The sequence below is a fragment of the Balaenoptera ricei genome, chromosome 4 (assembly GCF_028023285.1).
Source record: "Balaenoptera ricei isolate mBalRic1 chromosome 4, mBalRic1.hap2, whole genome shotgun sequence".
NCBI classification, from domain to species: domain Eukaryota; kingdom Metazoa; phylum Chordata; class Mammalia; order Artiodactyla; family Balaenopteridae; genus Balaenoptera; species Balaenoptera ricei.
Window position 1 is genome coordinate 30653551 of NC_082642.1, and position 22107 is coordinate 30675657.

Sequence of the window (22107 nt, forward strand, 5' to 3'; positions counted from 1 at the left end):
TTAGACACTTTTTTTTTTTTTGGCCACGCCGCGCAGCACGCTTAGTTCCCCAACCGACCAGGGACTGAACCCGCGCCCCCTGCAGTGGGAGTGTGGAGTATTAACCACTGGACCGCCAGGGAAGTCCCTCCTTAGACATTTTTAATAGCTCCCCATTATTTTCACTCTGGGAAAAACAAAACGAAACAATTCAAATGCTTTAGCCAGGTCGGCAAGGCTTTCCATCATCTAGTCAGCCTCTGTTCTCACTGTGCTTCCAGAGATACTGGGGATGCCATTCTTTTACCTGAAATATCCCCTCCCCAGTGCTTCCACTGAGGAGCCCCCATGTGTATTTTAAGATTTGGCTCAAGTGCCAGGTCTAGTTCATTATCCTCTTCTCTGCTCCCACAGTATGTGTTTCTACTTCTCTTCCTCCTAAACTGTGAGATCTCTGAAAGGAATAACATCTTCTTGTCACTGGACCGGATTCAGGGGTATAAAGTTAAAGAAGGTAAAGCTCTTGCCCTAATCATGGAGGGAAGAATTACACAGAAAAAAAGCTCAGAATTCTGCGTGAGAGCTGTGACTAATCAGGCTGGTAGAAAGCACAGAAGAGAGGAGGGGAGGGTCCTGTGTCAGTACAGGGAGAAGGGGCTCCATCTGTCTGTCCAGGATCATTTCAAGTCTTAAAAAAGAAACACAGCCCTTTGGACTTCCTACAGTGTCTGCCCTAGAGTATTTAGGTCCAAAGGACATAAGACCATATTAATCTTTAGGGCTCAATTCACTGTTGTTAATTTGTATAGACAGGAGAAAGGGAAACCTCTATATTGTGCTCATTTATTATAAAAATAGTACATCCAAAACACCTTTTTCTGATTTTGTAACATCTAGTACTCTCTTCAAATAATAGGATGCTTTAACTTAAAAAGATTTCCCCTGAGCTCAGAATACTTTATAGTAAAATCTCTTAAACTTAAAAAACTTGAAAGTAATGTTTCTGGTCACTTAATGCTAAACAGCATAGCTTATCTAACAGTAAAAAATCAAAAACAGTGAAGATAGAGTTAAGGTAAAACACTTCCTTATCTTCAGGATTTCTTATTATAAAGAATGCTACTTGCATTTAACATATATGATCAAATGAGACAGCCACAACTACCGATAAAACTAGAAAACTTTTCTAACCACTTATTAGTGGTACGCAAAGTGTGTTCTACAGATCAGTGCCAGGCCACAGACTGAGCAATGCAGCAAGATAATGATTTCACACCATTACGTAAACCAACACACTGCTTCCATCATCAAGAAAGTCTTATTATAAAAAGTATGTCGCTAAACTAGCCAGCATGCACGGTGATATGACTGAATTTTCTGAGGAACTAGAAGACCTGCACGATGGAGTGATACATCAATTTCTCGACTTCTTTTTAAAAAGATGATCATATCATGAAAAAGAACAAAAAGGGGAGGATGAAAAAGGGATTCACTAGATACACTTTTTAGGAATATATTATGCACTGATACACACAAATAATTAATATAAATTCTCAGAGGTCACATCTATGTGTTCTTTGATAAAATAAATGTCTTTGTGCTATCTTAGCCATTCTCATGACATGATTCAGTGAAAGCAACATGAATAAGTAAAAGTAAAAACTGGCAGCCCTCTCATTTTTATCATTCAGTTTCTCAGATGTTGTGAATCAGTTATAAAATACAAAATGACCACTGCGTAAAACGATCATGAGGCCTGTTAATTAAATGTCTTCAAAAACTCTGCTCAAAATCTGATGTTCACATAAGTCTATGACTCCATCAGATCACCTGCTGAGAATACAGAGCTACTGTTCATCACACATGCTTACAGCAAGCTTCCCCTGTTACAACCCTTACGGAATGGAGCATGGTGATATACAGCTGGAGTAAGACTTTATCACCTAAGCTCGGGGTAGACAAACTTTCTCTGGAAAGAGCCAGATGGTAAACATTTGAGACGTTCCAGGTCATACAGTCTGTGCTGCAACCACCCAGCTCTGCCTTTGTAACGAGAAAGCAGCAGAAGACAGTAAGTAAACAAGTAGGCATGGCTGTATCCCCACAAAACTTTTATGGACATGGAAATTTGAATTCTATATAATTTTCATGTCACCAAATACTATTCCTCTTCTGATATTTTTTTCAACCATTTAATAATGTAAAAGCCATTTTTAACTCACAAGCTGTACAAAAACAGATGGCAGGCCAAATTGGCCTGCAGGCAGTAGTTCGCCCTGACCTCGACCAAAGGCATAAAAAGCATTAGTTATCCATCTCATTTGCTAAGAGGCGGAGTGAAGGGACTGAGTAATACATGGTTTCTAACCAGAACTCATTCAATTATACTAACATAAAATAAATTAGTCATATAGAAAATAATATACCAAAAACTCTTAATAACAGCCCTTGCCAGAATAATTTGCAATTTTTCCAATATTGTGTAATAACAATGAAAAGACCATAATGATCTCTAAGTTAGCATATACGGTTGTTTAAAATGACAGTTAATTCGGCAATACCACTCCTAGAGATATGCCGAGAGAACTGAAAACATACATTCACACAAAAGTTTGTATACAAATGTTCCTAGCAACATTATTCTTAATAGTCAAAAAGTGAAAAGAACCCAAATGTCACCAACTGAGGTATGGAAAAACAAAATGTGGCATATATCTATGCAATGAAACATTATTTAGCCCTGAAAAGGGATGAAGTACTGACACATGCCACAACATGAATGAACAGTGAAAACATTATGCTAAGTGAAAAAAGTCAGTCACAAAAGGTCACATATTGTATGATTCCATTTACATGAAATGTCCAGAATAGGCAAGCCCAAAGGAACAGAAAGTAGATTAGTGATGCCAAAGGCTCTAGGGAGGGGGAAATGGGGAGTGACTGCTAATGGGGCTAGGATTTCTTTTTAGGGTGTTGAAAATGTTTTGAAATTAGACAATGGGGACATTTGCACAACCTTGTGAATATGCTAAAAGCCACTAAATTGTACACTTTAAAAAGGTGAATGTTATGGTATGTTAATTATTTCACAACAAAAATTATACTTAAAGAATAAGGGTAAGAGGGAACCCTCCTACCCTGTTGGTGGGAATGTAAATTGGTACAGCCACTATGGAGAATGGTACGAAGGTTCCTTAAAAAACTAAAAATAGAATTACCATGGGATCCAGCAATCCCATTCCTGGGCATATATCCAGAGAAAACTCTAATTCAAAAAGACACATGCGGGCTTCCCTGGTGGCGCAGTGGTTGAGAATCTGCCTGCTAATGCAGGGGACACGGGTTCGAGCCCTGGTCTGGGAAGATCCCACATGCCACGGAGCAACTAGGCCCGTGAGCCACAACTACTGAGCCTGCGCGTCTGGAGCCTGTGCTCCGCAACAAGAGAGGCCGTGATAGTGACAGGCCCGCGCACCACGATGAAGAGTGGCCCCCGCTTGCCACAACTAGAGAAAGCCCTTGCACAGAAACGAAGACCCAACACAGCCAAAAATAAATAAATAAATTAAAAAAAAAAAAAAAAAGACACATGCACCCTAATGTTCATAGCAGCACTATTTACAAAAGCCAGGACATGGAAGCAACCTAAATGTCCATCAACAGAAGAGTGGATAAAGATGTGGTACATATAGACAATGGAATATTACTCAGCCATAAAAAAGAATGAAACTGGACCTACAGATTGTCATTTGAGTGAAGTAAGTCAGAGAGAGAAAGACAAATATCATATGATATCACTTATATGCAGAACCTAAAAAAAGGGTACAAATGAATTTATCTACAAAACAGAAATAGAGTTACAGATGTAGAAAACAAACTTATGGTTACAAGAGGTGGGCGGGGGTAGGGATAAATTGGGAGATTGGGATTGACATATACACACTACTATATATAAAATAGATAACTAATAAGGACCTACTGTATAGCACAGGGAACTGTACTCAATACTCTGTAACGGCCTATATGGGAAAAGAATCTAAAAAAGAGTGGATATATGTATATGTATAACTGATTCACTTTGCTGTACACCTGAAACTAACACAACATTGTAAATCAACTGTACGCCAGTAAAAATTATTAGGAAAAAAAAAAAGAATAAGGGTAAGAGAAAGTAAGGATAAATGGTATTGATGCTAAACATATAAATTCAATTTAGTGATGCATTAGTAAAAGCAAAACAACCTATTTGACACAGAGTTTATCTACATACTTCCGTGCCTATCAACTCACCAAGACAGCACAGATCAAGTAGATAAATACTCTTTTCATTCAAAGTTTGTAATAGTTTTTAGGAAATTATATTGCATGCATAATATACACACATATAAAAGAAAGTTTCTATTTATTTATATGAAAATTTTTATATTACCTTTGTAACTCTGTCAATAATTAGAGATATGATTTAGACCCCCAGTTCAAACTTACTCCACAGGTATCCTTATATTTTCATTTTTTTATAGTGATAATAATGGCTTTTATTCTCTATGTTGTTACTGAAATCATTTGTTCCCTCACATATATTGAAAAGATCTGTACTGTAAGATTTACCTTTTGACCATCATGCTCAAAAGTAGAAAACCAAGGTTCAGCAGTTTCCATAAGTTGTGAGAACATTGCACTAAAAATTAGAAAAATAATATAACGCCAATGTTAAATCTTCATTAAAGTAAAAATGGCGTAAAAAAATAAAAACAGAAAGTTTTTGTACTTACTAGGCATCATGTTCCAGATACTCAGGGTTCAAGAGAGTTTTCATTTCCTCACTTAAAAAAGCGATACAGTCAATCAGAATGTGTAATTTTTTAATTGAAGGAGATGCAGAGGTTGCCTTATTCTATACTCATAAGCCAACTTTCATATAATGTGTAAATGAAAAAAAGTTAGCCTTTTTTTAATAAAAAGAGCAACTCCATTAACAAATGAAATCCTTTCTTTCTATAAAGATCAAAAACAAATTAGCTGCCTGTCTGTACCACAACGAGGCAACTATCTAATTGTTCCAAATAACAAAAGTGAATGTGACAATACATTCCCTGAATGCGCCTGATCTAGAATCGACTAATTATTCCACAATTTATCACTTGTCCAAAAACGAAACAGAAAATATATAGTTACTGGTCAAATATCCCATATTAAAACAGTAATTTATTTTCTTTCAATGGCTTCTATTTTTATTATGTTTTAACATCAATTAATCAGTGACAGCACCTCTTCCAAATCTATTTTAGTGCTGCTTTTACTTTATAGAGGATTGAAACAGTTAAAGAAGCATGTAGAACTCATTTAAAAGCTATTTTTTTAAAAAGCAATTTGCAATCATGTATACTTTCCTACGGGGTATATTCTGCATATGTGTTTTTAAAAAGATAAAACTGGCATGAAAACAGGATCCTGATACTAACTGCAACCTTATCATACTTCAGAATAACTGAGGCAACAGCAACTAAGATATGGCTACTATAGTCAGATCCAACAAATTTAGTATAATTAGAAAAACTCAAAGGGACTACAAAATACTAATCTACAATATAGTAAACAAAAGTTGATTTGACAAATGCCATAATATATGTTCAGCAAAATGGATGGCTACATTTGATGACTAAAGATCATACAGATAAACACATGAAATATTATGTTAATCCGTTATTTTCGGCACAGAGAGAGGCTAGCCTGTGGAATATTCCTGAGGAAGTTTTATAATCCCTCAGCTCTCCATTCCCAAGATGCTTCCCGGCTGCCTCTCTGGCCCATCTAGTTAGGGTATCTTAAGTTAGAAAATAAATTCTAACAATCGGCCTAAGTTAAATACAGGATATACTAATTTATTATCTCCAGCAAATAACTTCAGTAATTGTATCTCAAAAACATGAGAAGTCATTTTGTTTCTTTATACTGGGGTGCTTTGGGGGACTGTTCTATTTATGAACTGAACTGAGTCTGGTGAGGACAAAATGTCTCACACATGAGGTTCTCTTACAGCTTACTGTGAAAGAATGGGTCACTGGAGGATAGAACGTATGAATATTAACAATCATCAGCACTTTGCCATTACAACAAAAATTTCCTCTTCTTGATCCATCAGTTACATGTCTTCCTTTGGTACAGCTCTAAGACTTGCAAAGATATTAAGAATTCCAAGTTTGCCCCATAGCTGAAATGGGATTACAGTTATTAAGTGGAATTAATAATGAGGCACGTGAAACACAACCCAATGTTTACAATTTACAAAATACCTTCAATATAAAAGGTGTTGAGGTTAAAAAAGGATTACAGCAGGGCTGACAAAATAGATGGAGCTCATATACAAACTTGCCTTGGCTGTGCAGACTCGCTGGCATGAAGAAAGGCTTGGTGGTCGCAGTGGAGGGTGAAGACCATTGGAGCCAACAGCTCGTGCATGCCCTGAAATAGAGAAAGGGACGGGGGCGTGTCCAGACTCCACTGGTGGACAGAACGGGCTCAGCTAAGAGCCTCTGCAGCTGATCCCCATCCCAGGTATTTTCATATTATACAGAAGAGCATAAACATAAAAACCTACAAAGTGAGATTTTATTTAGTTTTAGAACTTGACTCCAATTCTACCACAGCAGGTATTCTTCTTTAAAACATGGAGAGCAGCTCTCTTTTAAATGACACAACAAACAATAAATCGGCATGGTAGACAACCTTGCACCTGTCAGTTGCTTCAGGATGTGTACTCATAAATATGAATTTCATTTATGCAAATTATAATCATATGCTACAGTATAAAGATCTGCAGTAAGAAGGGCAACTAAGAACTGTAGACCTAAGGAAATTACATCCAATGTTTTCATTATATAATGGCTCAAAATTAGGATGTCTGTAGATTTAGGAAGAGCTGAAGTCAGCTAGCTGGAAATGTTGGATAATAAAAGAAACAACCTTTAGCAGGTATGAGAGAAAACAAAGTTTTTAAAGTACGAGTTTCAACATGTTTAAGCCAAGATGGCCATACTTCTTTTTTCCTGTCTACTTCAACTACAAGGTTACTTTTCAATTCATTTAGTGATTTCACCAATACAACTTTCTTTTTCCTTATATTGTGTTCACCTGTGGATTACATACATAGGCATAGAAACAAAAAGGTATATTAGTTACTAAGTTGCCTTTCAAAGGGTATTATAAAAATCCATTATTTATCCATTCTTGTGAGGAAATAAGATATTCCACATCAGTGACCCGCCTTGTTAGTTAAGATTTTTTTCCCTACTTAGGCATCAAAAACATATTTTAGCAAGTTAAAAATGGACTGTACTCTTTTCTGCCTCTTAAAGTGAGTCACTATTTTCCTTTTGCCTACGATGATCTTTTACAAAAAAAGAAGACAAAACCCCGCCTCTACAGGAAATAACAATAAAATACTGAAGCCGAGAGAAGAGAGAGTTTTTGCCAATGGGATTAGACAAAATCTCCTGTAACGGAAGGACAGCCACACGGACCTCTGCACAGTCTGGCAGCTCTGTGCTGTTCGTAGGACGCTAGTTATTATCATAAAGTAATACAAAAGGAAACTCTGTCAGAGTTCATTTATAAGTTATCACTAGCCTTGAATGAGAAGGACTTAATTCCATTTTTACAAAACAATTTATGATCCATTGACAATTTACTTGTGATTTGGGACAAATTACCACACATCACTTCAATTTTTTTAGGTGACCGTCTCCTACTAAACAAATCTTGAAAAGACTATTCCTTAGAAGAACTTGGTACACACCCATAAAGAATGGAATTAAGTGTTGCTAATGTGCTTTAAAATCATTATGAGGGGTTTATCTTCTAGAATAATCTCAAATTATCCCAAAGACCAAGTGACATAATTTTAATCATGAAAGTAATAGTTACTTATTGCACAGAACTACAGAATATCTAAAACAAAAACAAAGGAAGGAGGGAAGGCAGGAAGGAAGGGAAAGAAGGCCAAAAGAGAAAAGAAAGAAAAATTAAAACTGCGATAGATATCTTTGCAATAATCTTTTTTGCTTATTTCTGATAATTTCCTTAGGATAAAGTCCCTAGAAGTAAAATTTCTGGGTAAATGAGTTAATAAGACATTTGATATATATAATTAACCTGCCCTTTAGAAATAATTCCCTCACTTTAGGGCATAAAAATCACCACTTCACATACCCTCACCTTTATTTGTAGCGTTTTTTAAAAATCCTGTCAAATTTTACAGTCAAATAATTGTTTTAACTTATTTAAATGCTAGTGAGGTTGAACACAAACATTTCAGTGGTCATTTTTATTTAATGAATTGCCCATTTTCTCCTAATGAAGAGTCTCCCTTCTCCTGATGATTTGTAATAGTTCTTCAGCAATTCAGGAAATTAACCCTTAGTTATTTTTGTTACAAATACTTTCCCACGTTTATAACTTGCCTTTTAATTTTGATTATGTCATAGTAAAGCTGTATACTTTAAAACAGTCAAATCAATAAATCATCTTTCATGATTTCTTATTTTGCTTTTATGCCAAAAAGACCTTCCTCATACTGAGATTAGATTAAATATACAGGTTTCTTTTTTACAGCTAATTCTTTACTCATCTGGTATTTAATTTTGCCCTGAAGAATAATATGTATTTTTCCTTCCCAAAGTGTTAAACTAATTTATTGAATAATCACCATTTATTGAATAATCCATCTTCTCCCAAGAGTTCTGAAATGTCATCTTTATCATAAGCTGAATATTTAGCTCTCATTTTTTCTGAGTTTTTATTGGTATTCCATTGGTTTATGTACTCTTAACAGGAACTTTAGTACTGTAATGACTTGAGCTGTAAAATACTCCATTTCCCCATATTTTCTATTCTTTTTCTCAAAATTATCTTGCCTATTCTAACAACTTTTCATCCAAATGAAAATGTAATTTAGTTACATAAAATGCTAAACAAAATTTTTATTGCCATTGCATTAAAATTAACTCGAAGAAAACAGACTTCTTTAAGAACACCAGATCTTCCAATCCAAAAATATGTGGAACTGCATTGTTTTTATTAGGTTTCTGACTAGGCTTTGGTTGTTGGTGTTGGTGGTGGTGGCGGCAGTGATCTTCTGAATAGAACTCTTCCCTGCAGTATGTTTTCTAACTAATTAAGGCTGGTTTAATACGAAACGGTTCTTGCCTAAATGTATCTTCTCACCTTCCCTGAACATTCTCTTCCCTCTAGTTTCTGTGACACTCCTTTCTCCAGATTCTCCATTTGCTCATGCATCATTCACCTTCATTTATTCCAAAAATTATCTATTAACTACCTATGACGTGCTGGTAACACAAAAGTGAATGGAGTGGGCAAACTCCTGACCATTATGGAGCCTGCAGTCTAAACAGCAAGACACACAATAATAAAATGAGCACAGAAGTACTGTAGGTTATAAACTGGGACAAGTGATACATATATGTATATATATATGTACATACATACATAGACAAACCCAGCTCCTACTACAGGCTCAGCACATACAAGGTGCTCACTGCATAGTGACTGAATGAATGAAATAGCTTCCACTCAATATAGTGAGGGGTAGATGTTTCATTTATCAACACAAGGGTAAAAGCTGAACTACGTACGATAAGATGAAAAATGGAAAAGAATCATCCTGAATTATATTTCAACATTTCCCATCAATAAATAAGTGCTTTTTGTGTAATGGAAATTAAGAGTCCCCTGAATACCATTAAGACAATCTTTTACACATTCAGTGTTGACTTCCAACCAAACTAGGGATATTTTTCTCGAATAGACTTGTAAGAGATTACTGGTTTTACTCTCAATTCTAGACTAGTAAAAACCTGATTAATAATTACAAGTGGCAAGTGGCAAGCAAATAGACATCTTTAAAGGAAAAGAGAACTATCTGGAAAGAATGATCATAAATTCAATATGCTGTAAATCTGATAAAGCATAATGAAAAAGAATGTATTGTTGGTATACTTCTTGGTTCCCAAAATGTGTATTTTACTTCCATCCACACCATCAGCATTTCTGCTTGCTTACAGACTTTTTCCCTGCTGGATCCTTAGTAGTCACTGCACTCCAAACTCATGCCAGTTGAAAAGAAAGGTAACAAAGTCTTCCTCATCAACAGCCTGTAGGATCACAAAATTGAACCTGTTCTTTTATCTGCCTGTGTTCATTTAGCCCACCAAGCAGTCTTTATTAAAGCTGAGGCATCAGGCAGTCAAAGTTCATTAATACCATTTATATAATCTCTGTAGTTTCAATTAACTCAGCAAGACATTCTACTACATGATAACAGTCTCATTAATTCAATAAAATCCCATAACTATTAACAATATGGTCGATGTTAAACGGGGTGTCACCTAGTACAAAATAATAGCTTTAACAGCTTGTGATGAAACGCAAGGTTTTTTCTTAAATTTGATCTGGCTCAAATAGTCAGTCCTTCTACAGCAAGAGATTATTCCTAGGTAAAGAATCTATAGAATTTTTAACATGTACAGGGAGTAATTTAAATCTTAGAAAGTGATACCCAGGAGTAAATTAATAATACTTTCCTATTCAGTAATTGATAGACTTTGTCTAAATTATCAAGAGCCTGATCTGTTCATAGTCTTCCTCACAAACGCAGTGGGCTGCGTGCCTCACAAACGGTGGACGGTGCAGTTACGATGTTTTGGTTCCTTGTCCATGGAACTTGTTTCCATTATTATAAGATTTCCTGAATCTAGATTTTTCTTTCTCTAAAGAAAAAGGGGAAACAAATGCATAACTTGGGATAATTTTATTCCGACTTGATTCGTTATCATCAAATCTTTCACTGTGAGATATTTCCAAATATTTGAAAGAGAAGAGGACACACTGAGGAGACAGGCTTGATGACAAAAGCCAACACAATGAGAAGAGGAGAAGAGAAAAACAGAAGTAAACCTGGATCATTGGTGAAGAGCCTGAGGTACTGAACTAACAAATGCTGCAGAACCATTCTGCCCCCAGACTTCTTACAAAGTGTGTTAATAACATCCTTAGACTGTAAGTCAATCTGAATGGAATTTTCTGTTATTTGCTTCCAAAAAATCCTATACTGATTGAGATTTATTTTCTCCCAGTCTCCTTTTTGGTTTGTTTTTGGTCTTCGCACTTTATATCTGACCTGAATAGCCTGTCTTGCTTGGGAAGACCTTTCCTACCCTGAGATTATAAAAAAAATTCTCCTAAATGTTTTTTCCAGAATTTTTATGTAATTTTAGTTTTTATAATTATATTTTTACTCCATCTGGAATTTCTTCTCCCAATAATGGTATAATTTAATCTTTTTTAAATGGAAAGCCAAATACAGCAAGTCAATATCCTTTTCCCATTGAAAGAAAACGTCCTATCTTATATGAAGATCTCATTTACAACTGAACCTGTTCTTAGCTTGTTCCACTGATCTATTTCTCAGTTCCCACATTACTGTCACATTGGTTTGATCACAGAACATTTATAACAGTTTTCAGATCTCCCTGTGCCATTCTCCCCTTCCCCTGAATTCTGTGGCAGCTCCAACATATTTAATACTGACTGTAGCAATGATCACCATCACAGCTACCAACATGAACTCATAATGAGCACTACATGTTTTTAACTCTACAAAGTCAATACTATTATTGCCCTCATCAACAAAACTAAGGATTAGAAAAGTTACATGTGCATATTGTCTAAGACAAGGTAGCTACTTAAAGTGTTGGAGCCGAGATTCAAATCAAGGAATCTGAGTCTAGAGCCAGTGCTCTTAACCACTAAGCTGTATTATCACCATTAAAATGACTATAAAGCTTCTTGGCATGAAATTTAAAATCACTGTGCCCGGTTTTTAAAAACCATATCTCTCACTTAGACTACCACTGGAATGATAACACACTTATATATTAATTTGGGAAGAAGTAATATTTTTACTTAATGTCTTCCCACCTAAAAATACGTTACTACTTTTCTATTTATTCAACTCTTGCTCCAATAACATTTATAGTTTTCTTCATATACCTTTGTTTCTATATTATTACATTTCTTTTTAGACATTTTATAGTTTTGGTTGCCATTATGAGTAGGATATATTTTTCCATTTCCCTTTCTAAAAGCTAAATATCACCATGTAATTAATATAAAGACATATTACTAGTATCGAAACTAAGATAAAATTAGTTCCCTTGGATATTCTATGTATACAATAACAAATACATTATTTAGGACAACTGTAATATGACTTGATTTATTATCTTTAAACGAATCAAGTTTATCTCAAATTAAATACACTGCTCTCACCATGCAGGTGTTTTCTGTTATATTACACTGAATTTGGGTTGTCATCAGTTGGATGTCATAACTTTGGATTGTTGGAGAATATATTAATATAGTTTGAATTCTCACTTAATATGCATTTTGAGAAATACATAAAAATATCTAACTTTGCGTACTTTTATTGGAACCCCATAAGGTTAAGTGCAAACCTAGATACTTCTTTATGTATTAAATAAAAAATTTACATTTTGAAAAGAATAAACATAATCCAATAATCTTCTTTAATAACGAGATGAATTAAACATCAAGATCACAAGAGTATCATATAAATTTCAGAAAGTTTAAAGGAACTTTCTGCAGTTTTATTACTGGTAGATTTTGAAGAGTAAAAGGACATTTGATTATTCTCTACATGACATGCCAGATATTTATAAATGCTGTACTTAAAAACAATATTTATATATACAGCTCTGAAAAGTTTTATTACTAGATTGCCTTCAAAGATGCTGTTTATAAACAAACTCCCAAAAGTTGAAAGCAAAGATTGAATGCCTCATAGAAGACAATTTGGTGGAATGTCTTATAATAAGGAAGAAGCATATGTGCGTCAATGAGCTTACCTTTCTCACCATGCAGCTGACAAGCAGCTCTTTGATTGCTTTACTATTATGATGCAACTTTGGATACAATAAAGGCTACGTTATTGCTCTATCATTTGTCAAGCTGTATAGAAAATTCTGAGTCAATGGATGCCACCTGTACGATATTTTCATTACCTGTTTATAAAGCAACTGCTCGTTTTCTCTAGCATAACAGAAAAGAACATCTGTAAGAATTTTTCTCACATTTTCTTGTTGGAAAAACTGCATTTCAGGAAACCTGAAAAAAGAAAACACAGGATTGAAATCGACTAGCACAATTCCAAGAATTACCCTCAAATTCTCATCTCTGAGAGGTGCCATGGGCGGCTTGTGGTTTTAGTACAAGTCTGTATTTGCCAGGCAACTTATGCCATAGGTGGGACTCATGTGTTAAAGAAAAAAGGGCAAGAAAAAGGGAAACTACTGGATACCCTTCAACATCTACATATTTCAAATGTCTTCATATGTAAATGTCATCAGATGCATGATGAATACAACAGTTTTTAAGCAAAACAAATTATAGCCTGTGCATTTGGTGTGGGGATTGCTCTGTTTTACCCCATTTGGTATACTGTGATTTTGTAAGTACCAACTTTGTGAAAAAAAATGATTATCCTATTTTTTTTGATGCAAATATCATGATTTAAATTATTATACATGACCACACCATTAGTTTTATCTGATTAAAACATAAGACTTCAAATGGACCGAGTTAGTCAGTATTGCTTAAATGATTTCTGGATCAAAAATTCTACCAGGTGCTTTGAGGTAATGTGAAATACAAAAGGGCAAGAGTATCCACCTGAAAGGAGCTTAAATAGTTGTTTATAACGCAAGAATTTACGACTGCAACAACCCAAAGAACAAATACAGAGCAGTGCAATACACAGTGAATATACAGTCAACCCTGTGGATCCCTGGGTTTCAAATCTGCAGACTCAACCAACCGTGGATCAAAGATGTTTGGGGAAAAACAATTCCAGAAAGTTCCAAAAAGCAAAACTTGCATTTGCCAGCATGCCAGCCACCATTTACATGGCATTTACATTGTAGTAGGTATTATAAGAAATCTAGAGATGATTTAAAGTATATGAGAGGATATGCATAGATTATATGAGAATATGACTCCATTTTATACAAGAGAGTTGAGCATCCATGGATTTTGGTATCTGCGGGAGTCCTGGAACTAATCTCCTATGAATACCAAGAGACGAGCCTATAAGGGAAGAGGGAATGTCATCTAGAAACAAGCAGTCAAATGGGTTCAATCACAAAAGGTTTGAACAAGAATTTATAGGAGAGGAGGAACATGGAACATGTGTGGGAAAAGTAACCAAATCAGAAGGAAAGCTATGAAGACACAGAAGGCAAAGAGTATTCCAAATGTAGAGCACTGTATGGTATTAGTAATGAAAAGGAAAGTATCAATACTTCCGTGAAGTACTGCCACTTGGCAGCAGGACAACAGGACAGAAGAAAAGGTGGGAGGTGCAGAAAAGAGCTTTGAATTCAGTATTTACAACTGAGGAAAAGCAACAGAGTGACTCTATATTTCTGAATAGGGAAGTACCAAAGAAGACAGTATTTGAGTAACTCTAAGTGGAATAAGCCTGCAGGAGGAGAGAGTGCAGGAAGGAGATAAGAGGACATTATACTGAGGTTGAGAAGAAAAGCCGGAGTTCAGATTCCTGTTGCGTAATTGCTGGCTGTGTGACCTTGAGTAAATGGCTGCTTAACGGCCTCATCTATAAGTAGGGATAATAATACTGATCTTGTGATCAAGATGAAATAACGTGAAAGCACCAAGAACAGCGCCTGGCAGCAGGCGTTCAGGAAGAGAGGTGACTGCTAGTCTCTGAGTGCTGGTACTTTAGGTGATGAAGATGTGAATGAGGTGGCTTTGGAACTAGAAAACACGAGAATATGTAATATGCAAGAGGCTGAAAAGGAGGAGCACCTAGAGCACGGAGGCACAGGGCATCAAGGAAACAGAAAAATGCTCCTTCGTTAGTCTCGTGAAGGCAGCAATGGTTATTTTATTCAATTTCTGATGGTTTACTGCTTCCTATTTCTGGCGACCTCTGCTATTTTCTGCTTCCTTCTGATCCTCTCCGGGCACCCTGTGAGAGTTAGAACTTTCTCTCCAGTTCAGGCTGGGATCCTGGGTGGACTATGCTAATGGTTTGTGAAGCATCTCTTTCCTGGGCCTAATTTTTATAATAAATTACAGCCTGTTTCATCTTCATCTGTTCATTTGACTTTTGCTTGAAATTCCCTTGGATGTACAGTTTGTCCCCAGACACAGGTATCTGACCTGCTCTCTACCAGCAAGGAAGCCCCTCTTTGGGGGGCCGGTAATCAACAGCCCATGGGCCTGAACAAGGTTATCTCAAGTCCATGCATAAATCTTAATGTGATGGCCCTCCGGGCAGCCCACACTCAAGCTCAGGAGCCTGACTAGGCACAAGTGACCACGGCTCCTACAGAGGAGAGAAATTACCTGAGAGCAGATGCAGAGCAAGAATAATAACTATAAGTTCCAGAAAGGTGTCAAATGCACTGAAGCAGGAAAGAAACAGAAAAACTTGTTAAATGACTTATTTGGGACAAAAGAAAGCTGCTAAAACTTTTAGATAGTCAAATATCCCAAATTAGAGTAATCAGGATGAAAGATAGGTAAGTAGTTAATAAAATGCTGAAAAGAAATTTCTTGGGAAAACTTAGTCACTAAAGTAAAAACAGAGTAACCCTTCTGAGATGAAATTGTTTCCCCTCCTTCCTCATCAGGTGACTTAAATCTAGCCCTGTCGTGAAGTAGGCTTACTTCCCAAATTAGAGTAATCAGGATGAAAGATAGGTAAGTAGTTAATAAAATGCTGAGAAGAAATTTCTTGGGAAAACTTAGTCACTAAAGTAAAAACAGAGTAACCCTTCTGAGATGAAATTGTTTCCCCTCCTTCCTCATCAGATGACTTAAATCTAGCCCCGTCGCGAAGTAGGCTTCCTGTCCCAGGATCTGGACAGATCACACGGCTGAGTGATTTTGTGTGTCCCCTTCCATAACTATGCTTTGGAAATTGTCTATGAACACTGGCAACACCAGATTCCCTACAGTCACTGCAGTCTGAATGGACTATGGGAGAAAGTACTAAAACCTACAACATTCACTTTGTAACAAATATCCATGAACTATATAAAGTAAGAATATAATACCTTACCACTAAAAATGTAAATTATACTACATATCAATTCACAGTTTCATTTAAATGCATACTAACCACTCGCAAGACTAAAAACTAGAGAGCTACAAGAATCAAATTGCAGGTAGATAATTTAAATTACCCACTTTTAGCAAATACCCAATCAACTGAAAACGCGTATTAGGCAGGCAGAGCATATCTATGTGATGGCACACCATCCACAATTCTAGTCTACAATGCTGAAGGGTCAGTTTAGGAAGTTTCAGGATATCCTCTTTTTTAGAAAAGTGTGAGGTGTTCTCCAAATTCTGGTGAAGAATCCATCGCATCAAACAAGTAACATGGGAAGATTTCAGAAGAGTTCCAAAAAAGAAACAAAAGTTTATGCTATTTTCAGAAGCTGGAAAAAGAGACGACATTCAGAGAAGTTATAAGCTGAAAGAGTCCAGTTCAGAAGGTAACAGGTAAGGAGAACGGAAGCAGAGAGATTAATACCTGCTCCAGTATATCTGGGTAGTTAGCAGGTTAGCAGTACTTCCCAACTGCTTTGCTAAACAATGTGTCAGAGATATGCATTGAAGTAAAATTCCATGAGTTTAGAGTTACACAGAAGAACCTAGGTCATAAGGTTGATGAATATACCTGAATAATAACATATTTCCTACAACAAATACTTGGTTTCGTATTAACAGGCTTCAAGTGAAAAGGCATTCCATCTATAGGAATCAGAAATAAAAGGGAGAAAAGTAGTGAGTAGGTTCTCTAGGAATAGTGATAAGCAGCTTTGATGATAGGTTTTAAGTTTCAAAATAGCTTCCCTGACATCTGGTGTTGATTCAAGGCAGGTAATTTGAACAGCAGTCTAACCCGAATATCACTGGAAAGGCAAATCTGGTTTTGAGACAATAACAAAAATCACAGAATACAGACTGAGGCTGGAGTCAACAACTGTGAAGATTTTGAAAAATCAATAGTGACTTTACAGTTTCATGCAAAAAAGAGAAATGGTAGTATATTCATTAAAGATGAGATAGAGAAAAAAAAATTTAGGATTGAAGCTAGAGACATCTATGATTCAGTCAAGCCAAACTATCTGATAGGAAAGTAAAAGGAGAAAAGAATCACAATAAATGGGAACTGAAGATAAATTCTAAATTATTATTAGAAAATGAAAGTCAAGAGAAGTAATTCCTGCATTTGGCCAGAAATGAAAGTGGAGATGGTAAACAGGTGAGGATGAAACTCTGATAGAGATAAAAAGCAAAGACAAATTAATATTAAAGTATTCCATGATGTGATTTAGACTAATACCATCGAACATTTTTACCTGATGGAAAAAAAAGGTGATAATTCAGTTTTAACTTAATTGATCAATATTTAAAATGCAGGAGTTTCTCTCTCAAGATGTGTACAGGTATTAAATAGACAAATTTTACACAGTGCAAACTAACATCAAGAGATATAAAAGTCTGCTGTCTGCGTTTTGGTTTGTATCTTGAAATAACCCCACATTCGTAGGCAGTATAGTTTTCAACTTAAGTTTTAAAAAAATCTTTCATTATCTAAAATCTTTCATATATAATCTTTTCATTATAATCTTTCATTATAAATTCCAGCATTTATAAAGAGACAATAGTAGACTGAATTGCAGAGTAGCCATCACCCAGCTTCACCATTAATCAGTTCTTTTTTTTTTTACATATCCTCCTCTCTCAATGTTGCATTTTGAAGCAAACCTGAGACATCACTACACCTATAATATTGCAGTGTGTATTTCCAAAAGATAAAGACTCTCTAAAAACATAACCATAGCACCACTTTAACACTATAACTAATAAAAATAATCGATTGATTAAATCAAATATACAATCAAAGTTCAAATTTCCCTAAAAATTTTTCAGTTTGTTTCAATCAAGATCCAAGAATTTACACTGCAATTTGCTGATATATCTCTTAAGAGTTTTTTACTCCATAGACTTGCCCCTCCCTCCCTCCTTCCTTCCCTCCCTCCCTCCCTTCCTTCCTCCCTCCCTTCCCTTCATCTCCTTCCTTCCTTCCTTCCTCTCTCCCCTTCCCTCTCTCTCTTACAATGTATTTGTTAAAGAAACCAGGCTCTTTACCCTGTAGAAACTTCCCACATTCTGAATTTTACTTATTGTTCCTCCATTTTGTTACGTAACACATTCCTATCCCCCCCGCTGTATTTCCTATAAACTGGTAGGTAGGTCTTGAGACTTCATCAGGTTCAGGTTCAACTTTCAACAAAAACCTTCATGGGTGGCACGGTGGCTTTAGTACATGTTCACGAATTCTTTGGCACTCCTCCCATACAAAGGCGGAGGAGCCTAACTTCCCTCCCTCTGCAGATGCGCTGTCCTCAGTGACGAGCTTCTCACAAAGAGAAGACAGCACAAGTGACGCTGCGACACAGCTTCTGTCTGCCTCTCCGTCTGGACACATCGTGGAACCCAGACGCTGTGCTGCTAGGACGTCAAGCAGCTACAGGAGAGGCCGTGGGGAGGTGTTCCAGCCACAGCTCCAGAGGTCTCTGCTGAGAGCCAGCTCCAACAGCCAGGCAGGAAAGTGAACACATCTTCCAACGACGCCAGTCCTTAACCTTCAAGCTGGCCTGGCCAACACCATGTGGCACAGAGACAAACTGCCTGCTCAGCCCTACCCAAGTTGGAGGTTCATCAACAAAATTAATTCTGCTGTTCTTTTAAGCTTTGGGGTGGTTTACAATGCAGCAATAGCTAACGGGTACAGATGGTACTGTGTACTTCCATCAGGAGGCATACATTTTTAGCTTCTGTCTCTTTCTGTGATGATCGATGATCATTGCCTAGATGTATTAATTCATTAGAGGTGGTAAGATGGCAAGACTACAACTCTATCCTTTTTTCTTTCATTATTATCTAAAATACATATATATAAAGAAAAATTTACCCTTGCCAATTTTTAGTTATCCTGAAGTACAGATCACTATAATTTTGAAAAACATAGTTGGTTTCCATTGTATTTACTCATGGATGCTTGTGGACATCTAAGCTCTATGAATGATAAATGGCACTAATTCTGTCACGAAAGTAGGTTGTGATAACCCGACTATTCTATTTGCCTTTTGTATATCTTCCCATGCAACTGCAGCATATGGGAACGAGTCAGGAGGTGAGGGATGGAGTACAGCTAAACAACAACGTCAGACCCAGTAACCAGGAACCCAGGTGCCTGATGGGAGCTAACTGGAAAGACGCAGAAACTTCACACAGGGCTGTGGTCGCTCATAACACAGACAGAGGATGAAGAGAAGCTAGGCAAATATCTGGGGTGTCTATGATGGAGAGTTCCTCAGACAACAAAGAGACAAAAAGAACATTTCCTAAGCAAGAAAAGGGTTAAGAAAAGAGTGAAATGACAAAGGGCTTTGTCACTGCATAATAGTACATAATTAGGTAATTAGAAGTATTAAAACAGACAAAGCACTGGGCCCAGCTGAATTACTGAAGTTGCAAGTATTCAATAAGATGCCCCAAGGGAAAAAATAAAGCCCTCAGGGAAGGTTTATAGTCACGCAGGAGGATGGAGCAGCACAGGAGGGCTTGAAGGAACAATAACTGATGCTATGTCGGTACTTTAGAACCAGAACTTCACTACCAGCATCCATCTAAAACTTAAAATGAGCGGATGAAAACTCCCTAGAATACTATTAAACACCAAAATAACTATAATACCTTTCTCTGGTTTGTTGTTTTATTCAAGGAAAACTGAAAAAAAAAAAAATCACGCAAAAACCATAGAGGAGCAATTTGATATAAAATGAAAGGACGCACACTACATATTTTTTATTCCTGTCCTCCCTACGTTGGTTGATGATTTCACCATCCCCCCTATTCAACCAAATCTGCTTTCTCCTCAGTCCAGGCACACGGCCGGACTGAACTTCCCAGCATCCTCTTCAGTGACCTGTGGCCACTGGGATGGGAGTGGCCATGACATGTGACCACAAAATTCACACTTCCCTCAGCCCCCATCAGGCCGCATCCACATTTCCGCTTCCGGCTGGACAGAATGGAAAAGGTTATCTGGGAAACTTGGGAAGCTACATATGGATTGTGGTGGTTTTAAAAATACATCTGCCAATTCTTTAACACACTGCCCTTCCTCCTTGGATTGTTTGCTTTAGGGGAAGAATCCTCTGGAGAAAAGACACTTAAGCAGTGCCATGGCGAGACCCACATCGAGAGGAACCCACAGGGACGGGTCCTCCAGCCCTCATTAGGCCCCCACATGACCGCAGCTCCAGCTGACACCTGACTGCAAGCTCAGGAGAGACCCCTGAGCCAGGACCACAGCTGCTCCCAAACTCCTGATCTCCAGCAACTATGAAATACAATACATGATTATAGTTCCAAGTGATTACATTTTGGTTGATGTATTATACGGCAAATAGATGATGAACAGAGGTTTGGATACCTGAAACTGGGCTGTTTTTAAAAAAAACAATAAAATATGTGGTAGAGGTGTCTATAGGACTGGACAGCAGCTGGAAGGACCTTGCAGAGACCTCAGTGAAAGACTAAAGGACCTGAAAGAGACGATTAGCCAGAGAGCCCGTGAGGCTGCCAGTGAGGGCGTAAATCAAAGTGAGGAGAACATCACAAGAAAAGTGGAGAGAAAAGATTCCTTATTATGTACTGACAACACAGCAGCCTCTAGTTGTCTGGAATACTGAAAACGTACCTGATACACTGGGTGATCTAGCCAAGGAGACTGCCCAGGCAGTGCTGAAGCTGCTGCCGGGTGCTGCTTGTTATTTACAGTAGAACGGAAAAGGAGGAACGCGGAAGAACTGCTCAACACAGAGGTGCTGGGACTTGCTGGGCTTGAAAATACAACCTGTTCTCCTTCTCATCCTCTCTAGTCACAAATGAAGCCTTAAGACACTGCTTCTGGGCAAAGATCGAATGTAAGACACCGTCAGAAAAACAAGGTCTGAAGATGAAACCAAGGGTGTGAATGTAAAATACTTTGTTAAGATCTCAGAAAGCTCTAAAGCACTGCATCAGAGAACCCTCCTGTCAGACAAGACACCCTGATGCCCTGGAAAGATCTAAAAACCATGCCCCACGGAGCCTTCAGCAGCCAGAGGTCAGGGACGCTGCTGCTTAACACCTCACTGCGTGGGACAGCCTCTCACAACAAAGAATTAATTGGTCCAAAAGGTCAATACTCCCAAGGGTGAGAAACTCTACATTAGAACATACGAACCCAGAGGGCAGAAACAGTACCTATGTATTGAACCTCTAGAACTTTCTGAATAAGATTTGAGACAACACTCATGCTTTCATGTCCTGTGTGCTCCACAGAGTGCTCTCCATACAGGAAGAATTTGACAAATGCTTCTAGAACTGAAAAAGCGTTAAACTCAGGCAAACCAGATTAACATAACATGTTACAGATCTGTGGAAAGACCTGGAGTCCCAGGTGTTATTTCCATTTCGGCCGTTAACAAGTTGTATTTTCTTAAGTCATTCTTTCTGAGCTTCAACTTTACGCGTTTGCAAAATAAAAGGACTTAAGTAGATGACTACCAATGACACAAATGCCTATTATGGCTGCCGGGTACTGGGGAATATGAAAGATATAAAACAGAAAAACTAAGTACTTAAGAAAATCTAGGCGAGAAAGTAGACATTTTACAGATATTTTTAAAAGGAAGATATTACGATAAAATACGCAGGGTCTACAACAGAACAGAAGAGGCACTATTTTCCTTATCGGGATCCTCAACGTCCGGAATAGCAGCTGCTACATAGTAATTTCTCAAGTAGTATTTGTTGAATGAGTAAATGAATCTACAAACCTACAAATAAACAAACCAATGAAAAATGAGAATGAAATCATGAACTCAAGGACTGGAGGTGAAAAGGCAAAGCATAACAAAGGCCAGACCACAGTTCTGCTAC

The 22107-nt window shown here is 37.2% G+C and overlaps 1 protein-coding gene across 7 annotated transcripts in view; it reads right to left on the bottom strand.

The window, feature by feature from the left end:
- Positions 1-22107, bottom strand: part of TBC1D5 (TBC1 domain family member 5) — a 537570-nt gene that overhangs the window by 211490 nt on the left and 303973 nt on the right. For all 7 annotated transcript variants that reach the window (XM_059920388.1, XM_059920390.1, XM_059920392.1 and 4 more), the window contains 4 exons: positions 13077-13179; positions 6353-6441; positions 4752-4802; positions 4588-4657 (listed from right to left, as the gene is read on the bottom strand). In XM_059920388.1, the coding sequence (XP_059776371.1) occupies positions 4588-4657; positions 4752-4802; positions 6353-6441; positions 13077-13179 (313 nt within the window). The remainder of the gene's footprint in view (positions 1-4587; positions 4658-4751; positions 4803-6352; positions 6442-13076; positions 13180-22107) is intronic.